Source organism: Telmatherina bonti (assembly GCF_933228915.1).
Source record: "Telmatherina bonti genome assembly, chromosome: 3".
In the NCBI taxonomy this organism is placed as follows: domain Eukaryota; kingdom Metazoa; phylum Chordata; class Actinopteri; order Atheriniformes; family Telmatherinidae; genus Telmatherina; species Telmatherina bonti.
The window spans coordinates 32,051,389-32,076,746 of NC_136621.1; the positions used below are offsets into that span (position 1 = coordinate 32,051,389).

At 37.3% G+C, this 25,358-nt stretch overlaps 1 protein-coding gene across 1 annotated transcript in view; it reads right to left on the minus strand.

The window, feature by feature from the left end:
- ctnna2 (catenin (cadherin-associated protein), alpha 2) overlaps positions 1-25,358 on the minus strand; it is a 329,734-nt gene that overhangs the window by 63,289 nt on the left and 241,087 nt on the right. The window contains exon 9 of the mRNA XM_079238137.1: positions 18,649-18,801. Within this exon, the coding sequence (XP_079094263.1) occupies positions 18,649-18,801 (153 nt within the window). The remainder of the gene's footprint in view (positions 1-18,648; positions 18,802-25,358) is intronic.

Here is a 25,358-nt window from a genome sequence, read left to right on the forward strand (position 1 = left end):
ATTCAAGTCTATAGCTGAGATTATATCTGTGTAAAACAAATGAATGGCACCAACGTGCACACAGTCACATGCATTTTACGGCACTGGTAAATTCCAACTCAAGCGGCATTTTCGTTGTGCAACATGTGACACAATCCCTCCCTATGGCAGCCTGTAATGCAATAAGATCAAACCAATGAATGCATAATGGATCAAATGAACCCAAAAACAACACGCCAAACTTCCAGTATAATGTATCCCATTATAGACTTTCAACAATAAACAATAAAGCATGTGTGCACGACATGAACAGTTTATAGTTTAAGTAACAGTATGAGATAGATCAGTAAACTATGTTTATTATATAAATCCTGGGGTATGCAAGTTAATGTGGCAAACGCTGGGTGGTATATTCTAATGATGTAAGCAGCTAGCGGGGGAGAGAGAAATGGTTTGTGTGCCTCCATGAGCAAGCTGTATTTGCATACTCTATTGATACAGATCAAGGATTGTGGGATGAGCAGTACCTGTCTCATGAATATGCATGAAGTCATGTTCTATTTTCATTATGAGTCCATTTAGCCCTGAGATGCACTGCTGTGTTTCCACCTTATCCAGAATATTCTCTCAACCTGCGACCTTTGCTGAACAAAACACAACCTATCTGGCTTCATGTCTTGAATAAGAGGAGATGGGGGGGGGGTAGAAAATACATAAAGCAACAGAAGTGCTGAGAGGAGAGATAAGAACTAGCCAGGTCAGAGAAGAAAGGGAATTAAATTAGATATAAGTCCTCTCTGTGTTTGGCTGGATTTATGCTTCCAGCTTTGCTGATTTCATTAAAGAACAACAGTTGAAGTTGAAAATTTAACTGGCAGAAATGCACCGATCCCAAAACAGGAACATGTATAAACAGTTTGTTCCATCCAGTGTTGGATGTATTTTTCACCAACACCTTGTATTGATGATGGGAGAGTCCAACCACTGTGCAAATCCGTCTCCAGCACATCCCAAAGATTCTCAGTGGGCTTTTGTCTGGACTCTGGTGGCCAATTCACATGTGAAAATAATGTCTCTTGCTTCCTGAACCAAACTTTTATAATCAGCAATGGTAAATCCTTCTATTGGTATCTTGAAAATTTCCCGTGCCATCACAGAAGATGGAATAACCTGCTAACTGAGTATATTCAGCTTGTCAGCTGACATCATTCTTTGGCAACATGATGTTGCTCAACCTCAACCTGACCAACTGCAGCAACCCTACATCATAGTATGGTGGCCCTGAAGTGTCACAGCAAAACATAAGCCACAACACGATCGCAACAACTACAACATTCAACAATAAGCTCAAAGTTTTAGATGTTTTACAATAACACCCTTCTTAAACAGACAACCAGCCATATTTTGTGACTTTCTACATGGTTGTTTAGGAAATTACTGGTGATGTGACCAAACTATTTTAACTTGACAAAGGAAACACTTGAAAATGACCTTTACTCCAAAATGCCGAAAAATGATTTCCCCTCTGCTACGTACAGTCCTGAAAGGAATTCCCCTTTGGGGGGTGGTAAGGAGGGGGACTTGCTGTTGCAGCCAAGACCTGAGCAGCCACATGAATTACAGATAAAAAAAAAAAAAAAAGAATCCATGGTTATAGTTTTGAATTTTGCTTAATAAACGATCCCCAGTTGTGCCTGCTGTAATCCAACAGGAAAAACATCACCCCCACCTCACAACCCCACGCTCCTACTTTTGTCTAACATTAAGGTAGAACGAAAGCAAAAAAGCCAAGCCTATGCATAATTAGCTTGGCTTCATGAAAATAAGGAGTAGATTTTTCTTTTTTTAATTAATGAAGCCCTTCCCCTGCTTAAAAAAAAAAAAAAAACAAAAAAAAAAAAACTTGCAACACCATCTTAATCATCTAAAGAGGAAGATCCCAATTATCTATAGTGGTCTTCGCTCGAACAATACCTCTCTTCTGGTGCCAAAGATCTCTTCCTCCCCAAACCCATCACTCCAAATTTGATAAGGAACAAATCCCACTCAGCTCATCTAGTCCATTGTCTCTCCTTTGATTGATTATTGAAGAAATGCCAGTGTGTCTAACTTGATACATTTAAATTCATAGTAAAGAGTTTTTCATTAAATTCAAGTACAATTATAAAACGGTACAGCGTTAGTTTTCATTTGAATTTCCTTTTCTTGTGTTTTTGGATGATGCACAGCTTAACTTCGTTTTTTCTTTCACAAGTACTAAGCAGTCTGCGATGGACTGGCGAGCTGTCCAGGGTGTACCCTGCCTGTCGCCCAAAGCCAGCTGGGATAGGCTCCAGCTTCCCCGCGACCCTGAATTGGAATAAGCGGTTCGGAAAATGAATGAATGAATGAAAGTACTAAGCAGTAACATAGCGAGTTGTGCTTGATGAGATGTACATAGTAAACATAATGCATCTTATTACATTTCCTTAAATACTGTTTACATACTAGACACAAACGCTTTCCCAAAAGACTTGACCCGCAACATATTGTGCTTTAACCCTAATAAGCAATGTGGAGCAATGTCCTGAAAGGATCTAAGTTTTTATTCATGCATCTAATTACTCAGTGGTGGGTTGCGCCTGCCATAACTGGCTTGTGCTATTTGGCATTTCTACCATGGTAAAAAGCCGCGGCTCTAATTAGGAGAAATGATCTATTTGCCATAATGAGAATTGATGACTTTTCTTCTGCATCACCAAGCATTTTTTATCTTTCTCTCAGTCTTTCCAGCTTAAGGCCTTGCTCTTTTTCACTCCATCACATGAACACATTTCAGAGCTTTGTGTAAAAAAGAAATACTAAATGAAACAGTGTATAATTAATGGACTTAGTTTCCAGCAGATTTGACTTCATGGTGACAGCACAAAAGAATTCTGATTATCCAAATAGGATGGCTTATGGGTGAATGTTTCCCTCGCTAAAAAAAAAACTCATTTAAAGCATAACTGCATTAGTCAGGTTGTCAAAGTATGAACCTGTATAAATAATAACCTTCTAACTTCCTGTTGGTCTCAGAAGCTCCTAATCTTTGAACACAAAAGCACTCCCTCTCCATGAGGCTTTGCAATGCTGTGCTAATGCTGTGTAAACATTGCTGCTGCTGTTTGCCACTGATTTAGCACATGTTAATATTACATGAGACAGAAGGGCCCTTTGATGATGTAAGTGAACATTCAAACTAGGGCTTTCCACCTCAGGGAAGGGGAGACGAGGCTGTGGAGCAGTTCCTTCGAGATTTGTTTCACTTCCGCATTTGCAATCCAGCTTGGGGAGAGCTGAGCTGTTCATTTTTATTTATTTATTTTTCCGGTTGCATTATGAAAAAAAGAGAGGAATGTTTCAGAAGCCTGCACAGTTAAAACAGTAATTCCTGCACATTTTTCATTTTAACATTTCTTTTCTTTTTTTTCTAAGACTTCCTAAGACTAAGTCAGATAATTAGCATGTTTTTTTTTTCTTTTTATTAAATCAGGATGCAAATATTGTTTCTAAAATGGTAAAAAAAAAAAAAAAAAAAAAAAAAGACATACAACAAAACAGACATGTATGCTCTAAGTGTGGTAGTAAAGCATATAAAATCAAAGATATAGTGGCTACTAAATAATTAAATCATGCCTATGAGAGAACAGCAGTAAAATTTCATGTTTGCTGTATTTTTTTTCCTGTTTTTCTGCCCCCATGTTTAATAAAACAGCAGATCAATTGCAGAAGCTTAAGCATCAAAGATGTGTTTCCACAGACCGCAGTCAAAACAAGCAATCGTATGCATCTTCATTTCTAAACAGGGACCGGCAGCTTTATTCACTCTGATGTGCTTATATAATATCAAATCAATGCACACACCAAGAAAGAAAAACGTTTCACAACAAACATTTACTAAAAGCTTAGAGTCAGCCAACAGAAGCTTTTGTATTCCTACAAAAAACCCTGCAAGCAAACAGTGAGTCCAGTGGGGGATGTTTTCAAATTATATTTTAATTGTTTTAAATCCATAAAGTACACTCATTACATTATACATGAACATTGTGGTTATTATGTAGGTATTTATTTTATTACCTAATTATTTGCTATGAAAAATAATTTAATTTGGAAAACCTGGGAGGCAGAAAACAACATAAAATAAGCTAATAAACATTTGTTTAAAGCAAATTTCCAGCATTAACTTAAACTACAAAGCCCAGAGGTTCTCAGACGCCAGAATAAAGCCAGAACCAGAACAGCATCTGTCTGAAAGCACAACTAAGACCCACTTGTAAGAACAACAAGTGCACTGAAGTAGTAAATGTTGGGAAGAATGCAAACGCCTTACCACAACCGCCTAATTCAGTCCCATCTGCATAACTTTTAGCTTTGCTCAGCAACCCAGTTTGCTGGTGTAGTTGTACTGGAAAAATGGGAATGAATTTGCTTTGCTTGCTCCATTGCTCAGGGCGCCACAAACAAGGCAATGTGTTTATTTATGCTTATTTTCTTCTACAGCATTTTTTACTAAATGATAGGACAAGGCTATACAATGTGAGTTAATACTGTTTTTCTTTTGTTTTGTTTTTTTAAATAGCGCTGCAGTGAGAACTATTCTGTAAATTTGCCGTGCTTTGTCCTTCAGCAGAGACTCTTAAAGATGCCTTAAGTCTCAGTTCAATAACCTGAGAGGTTTCCAGGTAGCAGCAATCTCTATTTTCCTTTCTGCTGCTTCACTTGTTTGATAGAACAAATTTCCCCTGGACTATCAGGTGCCTGTGGCCAGTGTGTGTCTTCTGGGAGCTGTCTCCCATCATTGCTACAGCAAGCTCTGATTATACCACACCTCCCCCAGTTGCAACTGGACAGTTCACTGATGATGTGGACAGAAAACTGAGTCCTTTGTTTATGGCTCTCCTCTCTCGGAGGCCTCTCTCCCTCGCTCTTTTTTTTGTCTCTCAATAACTTCAACTACACACTGGATTTTGTGGAAAAGTTGCCAAAGCACTACACAAGTACAGAAAACTTGTGCTTTTCCACACACTCACAGCATCACATCATCAATAGAGCAGTGTAAGGACGAGCAGGTGTGAGAATGAGGAGATCAGTTTCAGGAGAGAGAACAGACTCTTGATGAGCCATTAACCTGCTGTCGGTAAGGTAAAATGGCTGCGGGACGTGGTTTAATTTACCCTTTTATAAAGAGGTCGTTGAATTGATGAGCCACAGGAAAGGAGTTTCACCCCTGGTTTGGTGTATTAGCAATGTTGATGGTGAACAGGTTGAGTGAGGAATTGGAAAAGCAATCAATACTCCCAATCGATCCAAGAAACGCTGCTACAGTTGCAGCCAAATCAGTAAAACTAATAATATAGATCTGGGCAAGGTTATTGGAGAGGAAAGCTCTAATTTGAAAGGAAATCATTTAAAATCTCCTCTGAAACACAATTGTTTTTAGCGAAAGCTGTACTTGAAGATGGAGATTTATTCTGTGAGGTAGGCCGAATGATTTCCATTTTGCGGGACATTTTATTTTGGAAGCGAGTGCTTTCATTTATCCGTCTTGGGGCGGCGCATTCTCAGCACCGAGTTTAAGATCTATCTTAAAAAATATTCGTCAGCGGGTACAAAGAGTCAATTTTCACTTTGAAATAAGCTGCCAGAAGGTCCTATGTGGTCTCCTCACCATCCATTACATTGGCTCTATGGATGATAAAACTTAATAGACAAAAGATGACTACTGAAGGTCTCTCCATAAATGAAAAAGTGATGAAAAAAATGGGAAAAATCTCTTTTCTGTGCATGTGTCCAAGTCTTGTGTGGTTTTGCACAGTCTTCCTTGCAGGTTGCAAGAAGTCAAATTTAGGACTTTTTCAAGACCCTTTAAGACCCTAATGAATGAGATTTTGGACCAACATGAGATATGCCCAGAAACATTAAAAAAGAAGCAAAGATGTGACAAACTTGTTATTTCTTGCCTGCAGGTATCAGTAGGGTTTGTGGTTTAATCCCAGAGTACCAGCAGGTTTCTGAGTCCTTCAGAAAGACAGACAACACAGAATCCACTTGTCATTACAGCGTTTTATAGTGTATTTTATAAGGCCAACCACAAAAAAAGCCCAAAATAAATACAAAAATAATGATGTTTAGTCGACTGTGGACTAGACAGGACCAAAAATTAAATGATTGGATGGCGGCATGTCGATCAAACTTAACTGCCATTTGTCCCTCCCCCCCAACCCCTCATGAACAAGTATTGTGTTTCTGTGCTTTGTAGGTTTGGCAAAAAATGGAAGAAAAAAGTGTGGACCTCTGAATTGTGTATTTTAAAAATGTAGGTAACAACTACATAAACATTTCTCCAGGTTCTCCTACCGTACCCTTGAATGCAAGACCTTGAATGAAATCCTGTTCGTTCAACTTATTGTTGTGAATTTTACATACTTTTAGACACATTTTACAGATTTTAGACCCTGCAGGAAAAATTGTTTGCAGGTTGCCTTCTGACCACTTTCACATGCAGGTCAAAACCAGAGAACTAAAAGAAAAGTCCCAGCTGTACAGGCTGATGCTGCATCCTTGTCCAACTAGAAGTCTAGCATCTTTACAAAGCTGTAAATGTTTAGCACCGCAACATTTTACATTAAGGATATACTGAAAACATTCGGAAAAATCTCCCATACCTTCAGCTATCATTAAAATCTAATACAGCTAATGGGTTTACTTTGTTCTGAAATGTTGTCACCTTGACGACTGGCATTATTTCCCTCAATTGTGAAATATAATATGCATTAGGATCTGAAAGGATCTGTGTGTACGCGGCTTGCTTATGTGGGAAGGATGAAGTGCTTTAATGCATTTCATATCCTTGAGAATAAAATGAAGACAGACATTAATTGAAATTTCATAGCATGCAAGAACAAAAGGCTTTGGCCTAGAGTAATAACTCCAGTGGCACCATGATTCACATTCACCTCCATCTGGAGGGCGGCTATTTAATGCTACCTTCCTATACAAGCAGAAAATTGGAAATGGCAATGTGAAAAGGTGCACATTTGCGGTGCTCATCACCACTGGTACGTTTCATATAGGAATATCAGATGAATTAAGGGGTATTGGGAACATAATGAAATGTTGGCTTTCTCAATGTAAATTCCTTTCATGGATACAAAATATCTAACAAAGTTCTGACTCAGTTTATCAAAAAATAAACACATTTGTATTAATTTTTGTATTTTTTTTTTATGTACTTGCACACATTTCCTGTGTTACACCACTGCACAATTCCAATCTGACTTGTGCATGTGAATAATTTAACTTTTATTGACTGATCTGCTTTACGGATTATATCAAACACTGGTCTAATATAATCTAATTAATTAGCCTGAAACACAAAAACTGATGCTCAAAGTCATCACAAAGTCATTTTCCTAACTCAATTTCTAAAATATATTTTGTTTGATGAACACATTAACTACTGAGATGAGAAGATAAAATGCATTTTTTAGACATTACAAATATAAAGTGAATCTGTGGATACCCCATGCTCTGCAAGACTATATTTCTAACCTCCTCAAAAAACTGAAACATGAAAAATGGTGGGTGAATCAGAGGCAAAAGGCATTATGGGATATCTAAAGTGATATGACTAATTCCCAGTGGGCACATGACTAAATTAAGGATTTATGCTGAGCCATATATCATACTACCAAAGGAGGTCGTCTTGTTGGAAGCATGGAGCCAAGCAGCAATGCCAAGCCTTATTCCTCTTTTGCTTCTGTTTTGTCACACTTAATCTCATGTAATCCACTTAGTGTCATAAGTGAGCAACATGACAGGAACACCACCATTTCTTGTTACGTAGCACCTTTACAGAAGCTATCCCAGTTCTCTGCCAGACTGCTCACGTTGTCTCGAAGAAAAGCTCATCTTCATGGCAGTTTGCTTGGGAAAGGTTTGGTTCGATGTGTCACAGCTTTTCCAAACAATTCATGTATTCTAAGAGAGGGAAGCATACTTAATGCAGCAGGTGGTGGAAAAGGGAGGGGGTGGGTCTTATTTGAATACCTGCTTAATGCTATAATTTCTGTTTGTTTCCTTCCTTTACCGTTTTTGGGACAGAGGAGTTGTAACACAAATACAATAAATGTCAAGTCTGACAGTAAAGAAAAAAAAAGGTTGACTCCATCCTCAGGCATGGTGGTAATTCTTCAGAAAGCTGATGACAAATGCCCCCTCATGTAGGCTAAGTCATAGGAAAATGAATAAAAAAAGCCACACGAGAAGACTGTTCCAGATGTCAGATCTAGAGTATGTATCAATGTGTATGTGACACGACTGGAACCCTGTACACATCGGACATTTCATAGTATTACCTGTGAAACGACTGGATTTGAAGAGTTACAGGACTTTGCTTTTTGTTTACTGTAATGCTGATACAGAAAAATCCACAACAATGTTGGGAAAGGAAAGCTCTGAGATATTAAGCCGAGCGCCGCAGTACTGCAGAGCAGCACTCTGAAGACAGGCGAGTTAGTGTCTTACAGCTTTGGTAGAGGCTGATTTCCAGTGGGAATGTCCCTCTGACTGGGACCTAACTGGATGTGGCCCGTGGCAGTATTGATCAGTTTACCTTGCATCGAGTCTGCATCATGTTAAAACCACTTTCAACGAACAGCAGTAAGTCAGCCATGCTGAGGATGGACTTATGCCGCATCAGGGGGCTTTACTTACACATGAGATTGACTCTTCTTGGCCAGATTAACTTCATCCTGCTCTCATTGGAATATTTTAATATACATAGAAATTTAAGATTAATACAGACAAACAAGTATATATTTGCTTGAATAGATGTATTTTTCATTTGGCAATCAGTGTAAGACGACTTGCTTTACTAAATCGCAATGCATTCAAATGCAATCTCGTTTTTTCCCAACAATTTTCTCCTGATTGTGTGGTGGTATGACAAGCTTTCATCATTGCATTTTGTTTGGGAAAGTGATGTTTGAACTTGATACGAAGGTTTGGAATTACAAAAGCTGTGTGAAAATGTTCCTAAGAAACCAAGGCTGCATATTTTGCTTATTTTCAATGATTTGCATTCATCAGTAAAGATTCATCTAACCTCTCAATTAGTGAGAAATCCCTGAACCCATTTATTCCATAACCAGAGGAATACAAACCAAAATAATTGACTTCCTGTTAGCTTCAGAACACCATGCACTGTGCATCCTTTCAGACTCCGTTCCTCCTCATTCAGCTCTTCTGCACCTTCATCGCCTCACAGTCTAAATACCTCTCCAAGTGACAGCCTCATATGTAATCTAATGATCAAAGTGTCTCAGCAATGCGTGGTTCACTATTAATTATCTTACATAAGTCATTAATTTAGTTTTCGCTGAGAAAAATTCTTCTGATATGGTTAGTAATGATGTGTCAATCTTGTTTACCTAATTTATACATAAAGGATTTAAGTGAACTCGTAGGAAGGTCCTGCTTGACAACCTTCCAGTTTTTATGCTAATGTCCTGCTTGTTCTGATCAATAATAAGTACAGCACTTAAATATATTCTAAAACACAGACAAATGAATGATAATTTAGGTAAAGCAGATCAATTTATTTAACACAATAAATCCTTAAAACTGTGTCAATGTGATCACTTTCAGTTTTTATTTCAGCGATTATTTACTATTTTTCTTTTATGTTCAATATAAATAATCTAAAATTATTATTATTACTACTACTATTAGCAGTAGTAGTAGCATCCATTAAACCTGCATGCTGAGTTGGGAGAAGCCAGAATCAGAGAGGAGCCAGTATTCTTTGTGCTCGTGCGAGAAGGAAGTGCCTGAGATGGATTATGTTGGGTGTGAAGTGTCATTTTATGCACTACTGTGACTATGTTTTACAAAGGCAGATTTCCTGTGAGGCTAATACCTTTGACTGAATGAGACAATTACTGTTGGCCTAAAGGCTTGGGTCATCACACACAAACCTGCTCAAACAGTGATCCATGCACTTTTCAGTTAAGTGTCCAGTAAAGTGCTTAATGCCTCCAGAATAACATTCACTGCTGCAGTATGTCTCATGTCACTGAGCCCTGAAGGCCGATCCAGTATTGGTTACATTCAGCTTTGTATTGATTTTGCATAATAACACTGGCAATCTTTCCCCTTGATTATGCTCATGCCCAAAGTAAGGTCATTGCTGTAAAGTGAAAGAGGGGAAAGCTAATGAAGTGATGACAATAAAATGATCAGCAAAATGAGAACCATGACAACAAATATACTGGAATATACTGCACGTGGAAAATGGAGCAACTATTAGTTGGGTCTAATTACTGCATAACATTTATAAATGAGGAATTCAATTATAAAAAAAAAAGGGGGCAAGGCGACTTAAATCACTGGATTGATGAGCAATTTAGTAAAATATTTTAAAAAGAAAACAATAACATGACAAGGTTCATTGATCATAGTAAGAAAATAGCAATGATTACAGGCAAACAACCTCTCCTGCTTGGATACATTACTCATATGCAATTCTGACATATCTACAACTTTATGGTTTTTAAATCATTGCTGATACATTTGAGGCATTCGGCAGATGTAATACTGAGGTCTTTCAATGGAACGGTTCAATCATAGACTTAGGGTCAGAGGAAAGTTTCGCACTGATATCAGAATAGAACATCCTTTAGATGTCTAAGAATGGCTCGCACCAATGTATTCTCTTTGCAGTGGCAATAAAAGGGAACCTTGGAAACTTTAAAATATTGGACTTTTATCCTGTTCGCATTTGTGTGCACTAATTCAATGAGGAGCTCATATTCCAACGCCAATGGAAAAGGCTGATACTGTTAAATGAAGCAAAAGGAAGAAAGGAACTAATGCATGTGCACGAGATGAAAGTGAATGGGGAGGAAATTATGAAGCTAAATACATGAAATACTGAGTCGTCGGCACCATCCACTCCAGTGTATCTGAACAGTACTTTCAACTTCTTACCTTCCAAAGATTTTATTTGGCATTTCTGAATTAACTACGAGTATATGCATCTGCATGCATATACGTGTCTGTCTGCAGGCGACTGGGGGTGGATAATGGATATACGATACAGGTGCAAGTAGTGACCTAAAAACATAAGAAGAGCTATTGCACAGGTAGATTATATGAGTCTGAAGTCTTAATCAAAGCGCCAAAGTCAACATTTATGTAACATCTGTAACAATTAAACTGGAAAATGAAAGTATTCATCAGAAACATGCACTGAAATACATTGACGCAGGCTGATCATTGGCCCACAAGTCTCCCCTGATTTTCAGCTACAACAAAGACCTCAGTTTCATGGTATGTGAACTGAATTAAATATTATTTCAGAAGATCCCTCCTCTCTTGTCACAGGGGAAAAAGAGCCAGCAACTTAAAAAGAATAAGATAAAAGCTTAGATTGTTTTAACTTACACTATCTACTTGAAAAAAAGGCTAACATGGGGAAAATATAATTCAACAAGATTTTGTAAGATGCAAATGCAAACATGAAACGGCACTTTAAATCTTTACAGTAAAGCTTTCGAAGACTATTCATGATAGTACTAAATAAGACATACATTGCATAAAAAACATATCTGCCAATCATGCTAGTCTATTTGTGAACTACGTTTACAGTAAAATACTGACTTATTTATACTTTTCTTGTAAAACATTTTGTATGTTTACAACATGTGTTAGAATACACATATTCAAAAAACAGCAAGCAGCATGATGAGTTAACATGACAAGATTATTAGTGCTAGCATTAAATTATGAAGTGAAGGAGACTCTTTTGCTGACTGTGGCAGGTCAGTTTCATTAACTTTCATGGATCCATAACATGACTTTCAGCCAGATATACCCAGCTTAATAATTATTGGTTTGCTGTTACTGGTCAGTTTCATATAATGAACATTATATGATTAAAAGAGCAGGCAAGGTGAACTTTGCTTGATAGAGACGTGAGCAAGGAGCAGTGGGGTAAAAAAGGATAGAGAGACAAATTTTACTGTGGTGCCAAGTGGATCCAGAGGAAAGTGAAACCCTACAGGTCTAATGACAGGCACATCTTCACTTTGATACTGTTGATCATGTCATGACTCCAAGCCAACAGCTTCCTGACATCAGAGAGATAACGACAGTGACACTGATCATGATGTTAATACCCTCAACATGCTAGATGACTGGGACAGTGGCTGCTATGATGATTGTATCTGTGATGGCCTGAATAATGATGATGGCAATGAGAATTATATTGCCAATATATATGGTTGCTTTGAATGGTTTATCCACTTACCTCCTTAATCGGTAATCTTTATATTTCTTCTTACAGAACAATTTCACAAAGCACTGCCTTACATCTTGTAAGTGTAATTTATATTAGTAATTATGTGGCATGATGTTCCTATTCTTTGTGATTGTCTGGAATAACGACTGTAACTTAACACCATATAAATTTGTCAGTTTTTTTTTTAACATTTAACTTGACGCAACCAATATTTTTTTGCAGAGAGCTATTTGGTATTTGCATATAAAAATGGCACAGTCTATTGAGCTACAAGGTCATAGTTACACACCTTTTATTCCTCAACACAACATCAACCCTGTCAGAAAGACTTCATTTATAATTTCTTTCAAGGAACTATACCTGCTTTTATTTTATTGTCATTAATAAAAACGCTTCTTACTCAATGTGCAATATGATTTAATTATTCTTTTATATATATATATATAAAGAAACTCACAGGCTGCACACATGCAAAAAGCCTTTTTAGATGGTGAATGCTGCTAATGCTAACAATAAATAAAGTACATTCTATATGGAGCTTTCAACTATTGAAATTCTACTTTCAGTTTGGATCTATTTCATATATATATATATATATATATATATATATATATATATATATATATATATGTAATGTGGAACTAAGGCCCACATCTGTCCATTATGTTGTATGCCACATTCATACATTTGGAGAAGGCCAGTCTCCTTCATGACATTAAGATCTGCATTCTCCAAAAAACCTATTGCCAGCTATTTTTAACATTTAACATTTTTTTTTATATCTCATACTTGTGTTCCCTGTCTCCTTACAGTAAAAAAATAAATGGCTTTGCGTCAGTCACTCATCCATGGATACCATTTGTGATAAAACTGTGACAAGGAGTTGATGGAGCAAATGTGGCTCCCTATTTAAAGTTGTTTTTTTCTTTCCTTTTTATTGTTCCTGTTTCTTGGGGTTACACCCTATTATGCTCCTCTACTATATGCAGCTCTCTCTTGGCTGGCAGTTGTTTTGCTTGCATTTCCTAAGCTACCTTAAATCTTTTAAGGACACATGGCACACCATGCTGAGATAAGCTAAGCTCTTTAGAAATCACTTTGTTGGTGCAAAATAAGTATTATATGCCTTTCAAGCGGCATTATCTTTAGCAACATTTGGTAACAAAAAAAAAAAAAAAAAAAAAAAAAAAAAAAAAAATCAACATAAACATAGTTATTTGGTCAAGTTCAAGAACATGACTGGAAATGTGCAAAGAAATACAACTTTCAAAAACCCTCACAAAGTCTCGAGATTAATTGCTCAAGAACACTTTAAAAGTATTACAAGACAGTCTAAACTGAAGTCTAAATATATACATTATTGGATTTTTAAAGTATAACTTAAGTTACTGTCTGTTCTCTCTGAATAATAATAATGGTAATGTGGGGGGACAAACAAGAAAAAAATCTGCAATAATTGTAGATTTAACTCTGACATTGAAATCAGATCAAAGCAAAAGAGCTCAAAACTTTACTGCCAAAACATCTAACAATGTCATGGATATTCATTTAAATGCATGTGGCTTCATCTGCCATTGTGTGATACCTCTGTTTAACCCTCAGAGCTCTGGGGCACTGACTTCTTACTTCCAACAGAGTTTAGGAGACAATATCCCTTCTACACATTTGGTTCCATCAGTCATGAATCGCATGACAAGTTAGACTGCATTTCTGTTTTTCAGTTTATGTAGGTCCTCTCACACGGGATTCAGTAATGAACTTCACTCGGATTTGGATCTAATTAGTCTAAATGTTTTTATGCACTGTGTAAAATAGTTTCACATAATATACGCTCATTAATAATATTATCATGGCTGAAACTTTCTGGTTTACGGTTTGTGCTGTTTGCTGGAACATCTACTCATGAAGCAACAAGTTCTCATTTACGGGCATTGTTTCACCAATCCTATTAAAATATTTGTGAAATGTTAAAAGAGTTATACGTTTGATAAAGCAGGGGTAGACACGTTTGGTCCTTGAGAGCTGTAGTTCTGAACATTTTAGATGTTTTCCTGTTTAATATGAATGAATCACTGTTCAGAATTTGATAAACTGTTGGACCAATTGTGTTTGAATCAGGTTTGTTCCAGCAGGTAACCATCTAAAACAGGGTAATTTGGTCTTATGAGGGCTGCAATCCAGCAAGTTTTCCATGTATCCCAGCTCCAACACAGCTGACTCAAATTAATGAGTCATTGTCCAGAAACTGACAGGCTATTAGATCCATTTGGCTTGATTCATGTTTGCTGAAGCAGGAATGAATGGAAAACCTGCTGGATTGCAACCCTTTTAGGACAAAATTGAGTAGCCCTGGTCTAAAACTTTAGCTCTTGATGGTTGACCTTGCCTAACCCTAACCTAGGTGAACAAAATCCTTTTGTATTACCAAGAAACTGCTGATTTGTTAACATGCCACCAGCAATAATGCAGGCGAATATAACTCATGGTCAACCGATGAGTCAGAGAAACAACAGAGGACCAATGGAACACTCTAGATGATGAGATTAGCTTTCTCAGAGATGTGGTAACCTGTCTCTTAAAAAGATACTGAATAGAAATCTATGATAGATTTCAATATTGGATGTCCCTGCATTTCTTTTAGAGGTTGCTTGTCTGTTGATTATCCAGATGGTAGTGTAACACCGATGAAACTTTGCGATTGAAGTTCACAACAGTATTAACTATGCTGGGAAACTACTCAGGGATCTGACTGACTTTAGAGTGTTTGTTTTAAATAGGCATGAAAATGCAAAATAACTGCCTCAGGGAATTTTCAAGATGGCTGCAGTGTGGCCTTAATTCACTGCCTGAAGATTGCAAGTCAAGCAGCCAGATGGACGCAAACAGGAGTCAAATTAAATAAACGTCGCTTTGAGCCTTATCACATCACATATGCCTTTCAAGCTGAGACTGATTCGCTTTTGTTGCAGATCTTTATTTTATATGAAAGTGTAGCGGCGTTGTGGTGGGATTGCACTTAATTGACCTCAGATGGACCTTCCATTTCATCTGGCAAGCTATATGGTCAAAGAGATGAAATGGGTCAAGATGGTCACAGTGATGTTGTCCTTACTGGCTGATGCCAACACGCAATGAGGGCTGGAGCAACCTCTATTTGTTATTGGTGAATAATCAAAGATGAACAGTGACAGGTTGACAGAGATGCCTTCTTTACGCTAAAGGTAAAACTACCTGTTGTGATTCTGACATGAAATAGCTGGAAACAACATCAACAGATGCTAATAGATGACACTTTATTCACAAACTCTACTTACTTGTAACAGTAGGATAACAAATGTTATATTAAGTAAAATGCATCATTAATTTTGTTTAAGTTAGACACACACAAAAAAAAAAAAAAAACATTCAATGTTGTCAGACACAAAGAGCTGATTCAGAGTGTAGCATTAGCCTGATCAGCAAGCAGCGAAGGGAAACCAAAAGGGCAGACGAATCACTCCATCACGCACTCTCTCAGCTGATGTCAAAGGAAGTAAGAGGGCTGTTTTAAGTGACAGTGTTACGGTGGGCCTATATGAAGAATTCTGAAATGTCTTTTCAAATGACCATGAGAACAAAAGGTGGCTCCGACTGAAAGACAAATTCATCATGAGTCTTACCCTTCCATGGCTGAAGAGTAATAAACCAAAACACAATGAAAACAAGAGGTGGTCAATGTCTGAACTTTATATGAAAAACCAATTTCCACAACAGGGAAAGGAATCCTTTCAGATTTACACGGCACTTCCACTTTAGAACTTTTACGGTGTGAGACGATACATCGCGGATACTGCATGCACCATCGACAATAAGAAATGAAGTATACAGGTGTGCTTCTATATGTATTCCAACGTACAGATTAGAGATGGATAGTATTTTGTTGTGGAGCTAAAAAGAAGGACAAGATGGATTCTTATTGAGCGGTGTCCAAGAAGCCCATATGCAATGCTTCTCATCTCTCTCTAGAACAAAAAGCCCATCTATCCTGGATGTGAAAAATGATAAGAGTCCCAGAGAGTATCTATGGAGGAGTAAAGAGCTTGTCCACCGTTTCACCTCTCGAACAAAATTCCTCTTACAGAATATGACTGAGTTTTAATAAATGGCTTTTATTCTTTCAGCACTCCAGCCTTTCTTGTTTGTAAGTAAGCTAAGGTCTGACATGCCACAATATATGATGTACTATACCTCCCCCATTCCCACTCCAGTGCCTGTTTAAGAATAAAAACTTTCTCATAACAGAAATAGCATGCGGGCTTCCATATTGAGGCTTAAAAACCTTCCCAACAACATTATGATTTTAGGTTATTAATTATCCAGCAGAGGCAAGGATTTTCCTCTTCATTCTCAGTCACCGAGTTGTTTTGCCAAACTTGCTTAAGTCTGACCAAAAGCTCTTCAAAGTGGCCCCCTGAGCCACTTTCACTTAGCAAAGTTTGCTTCTCCACAGAAGCTGCAATCCTGCTGTGACTACTGTGCTGATTAAAAGGTCTTCTGGGCCAAACGAAAACACATTCTTTTGAGACTTCATGCCGCACCTCTGCAAAGTCAAACTAATGGCTCCAAGCAGTCTATAGAAATTTATCTTTTCCTCTCTAAACACTGTTTGGGTATTTTAGCAGCTTGTCCACGTGGAAAGCATTGTATTGCATTTGCGACATGTTTAGCAGAGGAGTTACAGCTGTTAAGTGTCTCATCCTTGTGTCTATGAAGTCACCTGATCGTGTTGTTGTCGTGCTATTCTATAAATGTTGCCAGTGAACATTCCCCCAAACATATGGGATTGTAGGCGTAGGTAGTTTCAGGCTGATGTCATGCAATCGTATCATTGCAGCAGAGCCCGTCGTTTCATCCATTGTGGTGTTGGTGAACTCTCTCATAACAGAAATAGCATGCAGGCTTCGATATTACGGCTTAAAACAACAAAGCAGACAACATGGATGGAAAATTACAGCTGAACGTTCTTTATCAGGGGTGCAGAGAAGTCCATGTTCAGTAACATGCTGAAGATTATGTTGTGTGTTTGTAAACAAGTATCCCTCCACTACTCTTACACCTTATCGTCAAATGTACCTTGTTAGGCTGAAGGGGGAAAAAAAAGGTATGAACCGAAGTTTTTGACATTTCCACGCTATTTTTACTTCTGATTCGGTGACGCATGACAAATCCCAATATAAATCACACAGATAAAACACAGCAGATGAATGGCAGATGAACAAAACAGTTAGCTTAGCTGAGGTGTGGTCTGGTCCAGTACAGAGGACAGCTTTGCTGTGTTTAGAAATAAAGCTCAATGACTGAAAATAGACCTAAATGATGCTGCAGCTACAAGCTCATAGCACCCTGTGTGAAGGACTGTGCCAGCTGTACAGACAGCTGTATCGATTAAAATAAAGCATGTTCACCTTTTATCCACATATAAGGCAGAAAAAGCTCTCTGTGTAGACATGGTATGATTGTATTTGTTACATAATGAGGCTTTAGAGCATATTGCGGTGCTGCAGTCATACAGAGGTTACTGTGTCTGCAGCATGAAGACCTCGCGATAGCTTTCATGTTACGTTCAGGCAGCAGGATTCTGTCAGATACAACTAGGTGCAAATATCCATTCTGATTAAACCTGCTTTGGATCGCATGCAGTAGAATATTTCTTTACCTCTCAGTACTAATATTGGTTGTTTCACCAATCAAACCAAATAGAAAACATTATGTATGGTAGGGTACTTAGCAGAAAAAAAAGCCTTATATTTGTTCTTCTTATGATGTTAACACAGATGTTACTCCTCCAAACAACAACTCAGGCTTCAACTTGTGGTTTGTAGCCTTCTGAAACAGTTTCTTCTCATGGTCAGAATCATCAAGTGTGGAAATAATTTATTACAATTTCCCCATTGTCAGGGAACCAGCGTCTTGTTTGACTTCAACCAGTGAAAGCAAAAATGTGCAAATGTGAGTTTGAGTGCAAGACTTGAAAACGATGTGATATTCCTTGCTTTTTTAATGGACCACATTAGCAGGTTTATAATAGATTTGCTAACACAGTGTCACATGTGATCATTTTCCATAAGTGTCTGATCAGTATAAAACAATACAAAGTACTGCCAACTTACCAGGTTTTATTATTGTTTAATATGTTTAGAATTTAAACTTTAGACACAAAAAAGGAAAAAAAAAACTTTTATAATCACATTTTTGATCCAATGACTTGACTCATGTGAGTGTGTGTGCGTGTTTTTTTCCAGAGTACTTTCAGTGTCTGTGGGTGCGTGCGTGTGTGGGCATGTTCCCAAGTATAATTCAACACTGACCTCCACCAACTTGTTGGCGTGCTCACGGAACACCTGGGCATACTCCTTGACCTCCTTCTCATTTCCACTCTTAGCTGCTTCAATGAGCACCAAGAGGGGGACGTTGGTCTCTAGGAAAGAGTCGGAGATGTGGTCCATCACTGCCTTCCTCAGCTGCAGGACAGAGCGGGAGACACAGAAAGGAGGTCATATTATTAATGTTGAAGATGACTTCACTGGATTACATTTGGCAATGATTACTTATCACTTAGCCGTGTAATGAATACTGTGTAGTAACATAATGGGGTGAATGGAAAGAGACAGAAGGGCAATGCAGAAGGGAAGTAGAAGGAAAAAAAAAAAGAAAGAAAAGAAAAAGAGAGAGAAACTGTTAGCAGGTATGAGTGTAAATTGCTTGTAAGGTGTCATTTTTCCCATGAGGGCTTTTACAGGGCTAGATGTTGTGACTTACATCTTTGTTTATGTCATCATTTTAAATCTGACTACAAGAACTGTGTTTTATTAGATGATGAATGGTTCCTGATCTCAGTTACTGGGACACCCAATGAGATGCCAGGAGAAAAACCATATAGAAACCCCTCACTCCCCCCGCCTGCCCATTATCTTACACAAAGAGGGAGTTAGTCACACGAGACCAAGCACTAAGACATGCAATAACAAACCAAAAGGAAAGAAAAAAAGATTCCTACAGAAGCAGCTCATTTGTTTTCTGGATACTTTCAGCATCTATTTAAGTAGATGGAATGGATGCATCCATATTTCATTCATTTTATTTCCCATGAGTAAACATTGTTATTGTAGCAGCAACATAATGTAACATTAAATTGGCAAAAGACACATAACACGTACAATGCTATATTATAAAATAATGGGAATCATGGGAATGAACAGTGAAACATGGAATAAGGTAGCTAATCTACTGCTGGCTCATCGGTAATTAAATAATTTTCTTAATTCTGTCTGATTGCAACCCAGCTCATATATTTAAAAACTGCGTTGTCCAACATATCCAAGATTTAAGTTTCTACATTAATAATAGTGCAATCTATTAAAGTTAATCCACCATTGGCCAAGGTTAAGATTACTGTGTTCTGGTAATTCCACCAGTGATATAATGGAAATATACTTATCTTACAAATTCAAATACTAATACTAACAAATTATTATATTTCTTTGCTATATACATTACCTAAACATGATTAGAACTAGATATAAGAGTCAAATTAAACAGCCTACATGCTATTTTGATCCTCTCCATTAATAACTTTTCCACAAACCCAAATAACGACATTTGAAACGAGCAAGTTTTAATTATAAACATGGACGAACAAGGTTCACATGACTTCCATGCTATCTTTTATAATTACAGCTATGGCAAAAATTAAAAACATTTTTCTAAAATTATAAAAATGCAATAAAGGGTAGACAGGATTTTGACCGACAGGAGAAAATTAATTTCCCCCCAAAAATTTAAAAGGTAAGTTAGTTGCACTTATTCACCTGCAGCTAATACACACGTGATTAGCAGCCCACAGAGGAGAGAACAGTGGGGAATTATGACTTTCCAAGGGCAGGAAATCCATCACTACCACCTCTGGAGTCAGAGTAGATTTGGCCAGCTGAGTGGACATGACAGGACCATCTGCAGAGGCATGTACACATTGTGAAACCCACGTTCTCTGTAAGCTCCACCGTGTAATTGTAGTTTCCTGCTTTAAAAAGATGCAACGATCGACCGCAGCAGAATGCTTTTCCAAAAAGCCTAATGAACTCTGGCATTTCTGAAATGTGAATATTGCAACCTTGGAGCATCGGTGCAAACCTCGCTATCCTCTCACCTGGTGGGAACGGTGAGGAATCAGAGAAGATAAAAGTCCTGCATTGCCAGAGCTATTTTCACACCTCGTTAGGGCTGTTGCAGCACCGGAGAAAGTGGTTGTGAAGCACACTATTAGCTTGCAAAAGGTGAAAATATCTTGGCTGCGTGTTCTAAAAATAAGAGATTAGCTACAGAAGGTACAGCATTTGTGTTTTTTTTTTTCCAAACGTTTCATTGAGACGTGGTGATGGGCACTTTGGCAACAGATACCTGATGAAACTCCAACAGCTGATCAGAAACATGAGCAGAAAATGCTTAACAGCTTTCATCAGGCCAATAGAAAGGATAACCCATCAAGAATAGCATAGGACACCATCAATCTTATGTATTATTGAATGTCAGACTGACACTAAGTCAAACATGATAAAGATAGAGATGAAACGCGTGGCAGGCAAGAACAAAGAAGAAGAAATGCGTTTCTATCTATCATGTATAATCCATCATTTCATCTCAGGTGTACACAGCTTGTGCATTAAATCATCGTGGAATATAATCCTCTATGTACTCAGCATACCTGGAATTGCTTTCAGTGAGCATGCTTGTTTTGTTTTTAACTCTGTTTTTATAGATTTTTTTTTTAAAGACAAGAACAGACAAACAATAAGATAAAAGACAAGGTCAGCATAGGTAAGGTAGAATACTTGATGGATAGTGACATGGAAGATGAGGTAAAAGTTGGTGGTCTGAAATCTAAATTGGGGGTTTTTAGACTGAGACAGGCTTTATTATCATTCACATATGCACAAGTGTATATAGAATAAAATTTTCTTTCATTAACTCAACAATGTTAAAAAATATAAAATGTGCTGATGTGAAACTAAAAAAAAAATAAATAAATAATGAACTAGAATAAAAACACTGTAAAAATAAAATATTTCACTTTTAATAATCAGATAAGAGTGGAGGTGATTAATGCTTTCATCACATGGCTCAGAAAGTGATTCAGCAGGTGTGGGTTTTATATGGGTTTTATGCAGCTAACAGATGAACTAAAATGGAATGAAGACATCATTGCTGTATCTGCCTGACAGCCTTTATTTATCAGAAATTAGGATCCACTCTTAATATTCAATGGCATTGCAATGTGTGTCTGATCAATCTTTATCATTTGTGCAAATATACAGTTCATGTTGTTGCAAACAAAACGATAATTATTCAAGCAGTTTGGCTTGGACTGATGGAGCTTCCTTCTTAACATTCTCTTCCAGAAAAAATTCTTTTAAATAAGTCCTTTTTTATTTCAATTCTGATATAACAGGAAGATATCGAGAGTTAAGTCAAGAACCATGAAACTAACAGCCTTCCATTTTACATTACAGTCTGTGATGTGGACACAGTGGTAGAGAACGAGCTCATATTAACCAGCGTTTATTTAATCTTTTTTCTCTACATCCGCGTCTATTTTGCTTCTATCCATTAAATCTGGATTACTTTGTCGTTTTGCCATAACTGATGCGTAAAAACCCCATTCTGTCATGTCTTAATTCATTTTAGGAGTGATTAAACATACTTTCGCCCCTCTCCTTGGAACATTGTGGAAACATTTCTGCAGAGTTAGTATGTCTATCTCCTCAGGCTTTTTCTTCTTTAGATTCTTTTCTCTAATTCCATTTCCTGGTTTCACGTTGGCTACTATGATTTCATTTCTTTGTCGGATATGGTTTCATTTTCTTTTTTCTAAGCTTATGGTCATTTTATTTTAGCTCATTTTCACAAATGGCAGATGTAAAGTTGTTAAAAACTTAATAAGACTGCTGCCTGGAAATATGTGAAGCATTGTGTTGCGTGTGCCAGAGAGATTTAGTACGTCTTCCAGTTTGCAGTGCATTTCATTAGTCAGGGTGTTCCTTCACATTATATATACATTTTTGGATTGCCGGAAACCTAACGAGACAGGAGCACTGCTGTAAATTAAAAGTTGTCACCGTTGTTACTAAGGAGCTATCTTTAATTAATAGCATATATAGGTGCATGAGCACACTGTGCATGTTAATGTGTGCTGGGAGTTGGGATACCGCACAAATTCCCTATAGTGAAACAGATTCTGATGGTGAATTTGAGTGGAAAGATGATACAGACGACTGATTTCCCAAGTTGCAATCTGTAGTGCTCCATCAGCATTCTAATGCCCACACACGGCTCCCACAAAAATCCATCTTCAATATTTCAGATCTCACCTCTCTCCATGCTCCGCTCCCACTGTCTCGGCTCTAACGCTACCTCCGTATTTCAGCGACACTTAAAGGAAATAGAACTGGAATGCCGATAGATGGCTGAGGCTCTGCTCATTACGAGTTAGCAAGGAAGCTATTTGTCTCTGAAGTCGAGCAGTTTCACAGTGGCAGTACAAAGGTTGTTGCTTTATATATAAATATTTGTGACTGATTGAGAAATTTAGCTGTGATGGACGGGCAACCTGTCCAAGGTGTATCCGGCCTCTCGCCCAATCATTGCTGGGAAAGGCTCCAACTTCCTTAATCGGACTAAGCGGTTTGGAAAATGAATGACTGAATAAGAAATATAGTTGTGGCTGGCATTACAGTTTCATTTACAGTCCCATGTTTGATCTTTCTAGCATGCTACACGTTAGCTTAGGAACTTGTGCACAGATAGATCAAAAATAAATCTGATGTAGCAAAAAAGAACTGCAATCCTTTAGCGAAGAAATTACTTAATTATATAAGTTAGGACAATACTGACATCATCCATGTTTACTAAAAGAGCTACAAACTCACCAAGCACCTTTTAATGTTAATGTCGGATGGATGAGAAAATCAGTTGGTACTCAGGCTAATCAAGCCTGACTTTTAATGTGTTTGTGGCTAAATATAAGTTTGAGTTTTTCTTTTTCTTCTTTTTTTCTTCTGTTTTTTTTTTTCAAAGTTGGGGTATATATATATATTTTTCTTTAGTTAAATAAATGTATGATTCAATCTGTGTTTTAAATGTCTTTCAAGTAAGGCAGAAGAGGAGACACTTGGTGAAAACTCTTGGTGTCTGTATCTTTCTGGACAAAATAGTTGAGAAACATTGTGTCAATCAAAGAGGTGACACAGCTCAAATTGCAGCTGTTGCTGAAATGCATAACAAAGTTTCCTGAAATCCTTTAAATGAAGCAGGTTAACAAAACTTGACAGATGAATATCTGTGTGGCTCACTGATGCGTGTGTGGTTAGGTTATCTTCAAAGATGGGATTAGCATTATGTTTGCACGTTTGCACTGTAATGAGGGGAATGTTTGTATTTTGTAGAAACCTGTTCTGTCACAAAGCAGATGCCTGAGGGAGACTGATGCAAACATCTCCTGCGATAAGTTTATAAGTCATGACAAAGAAAAAGAGAGATAGAGTTATCCTGAGCATACACTTGTGCTCAGAGTCTGCATTGTTTACAGATTAACCAGAAGCTAACGACATGCAACAACAAGGATCTGAGTTAAAAGGAGAACACAAATGGATGAAAGGATATTTAAATGTATTACTGGAGACTTGATATACATTAAGGTGGATACCTAAGGTCAGCACAGAAACTTTTCCTAAAAACATGTTTAATCCATTAAAAAAAACAAAACAAAACAAATCACTAATAGCTGCAGCCAGGAGCTGCTGCTATTTAATCATGTGGTTCATATGTAAGTACAATCAAATGGCTATGTACATTTAATTTATGCCAACAAATACATGTATATATGTAGGCAAATACATACATGCATGAATACGTCACATAGTGCGTGCAAACTTCACAAGCTATTCACTGATACATATGTCTACACACATACATACATATGTATTCCAACATGCAGACTCCCATACACGACATACACGAAATTCATACATATAAACACACAAAGTCCATGTCAAACTCTAATTGTGTGTATATATTATGAATGCAGATTAATTATGATTATTAAACATGCTAGAAGCTTTTTTGTGCACAATTTACATATATGCAGACTTCTGTTTGAAACTTAGTTTGGCACTAGTTTTAGCTATGTTTCAGACCCTATTAGTAACATTTAAAGGAAAAGTGACTCATATTAAGTCACAATAAGTCTAGCAACTTCTGGTGTTATTGAAGACTTTTGGTGACTGACATGAAAGTATGTGCCATTGACCACCACTCCTCCCCCCGTTCCATAGGAAAACACAGAACACTTGGTCCTCATGCAGCATCCAGCTTCAGACTGCAGGCAGAGCAGGATGTGATCACCTCCGCTCTGTGACATCACTGAAGCCACATCACAGTCTGGTTTACTGTCACATATTAATGTATTTTTTTAATGAGTGTTGAAACTACTGTAACATGTTGTAGACAGAAGCGATTATCTTAGTAATTTAACAAACAGTTTAGTTTTAGGTCTGTTCAGTTTTGGCCAGTGATACTTTTTTTTTGTATTTTTCTACTGTTCTACACACAATAATTAGCCTGGTTTTACAATATTATTATATGTATTTATTATTTGAGTCATTCATCCACCAAAATCCATTCATATAAAAAAAAAACAGTTGCTTTTTGTGTGATTAATTGGAATTAATTATAAAGCATGGAATTAAATATTTATTCATTTTTTAACAGCTCGATCCAAGTCAAGGTTGTGGCGAAGCAAGAGCCTCCCAACAATATGCAGATAAGAGGCAGAGTCCACACACACATACTACGTGCATATATATATATATGTATATATGTATATATGTATATAGATAGATAGATAGATAGACAGATAGACAGATAGATAGATAGATAGATAGATAGATAGATAGATAGATAGATAGATAGATAGATAGATAGATAGATAGATAGATAGATAGATAGATAGATGGATGGATGGATG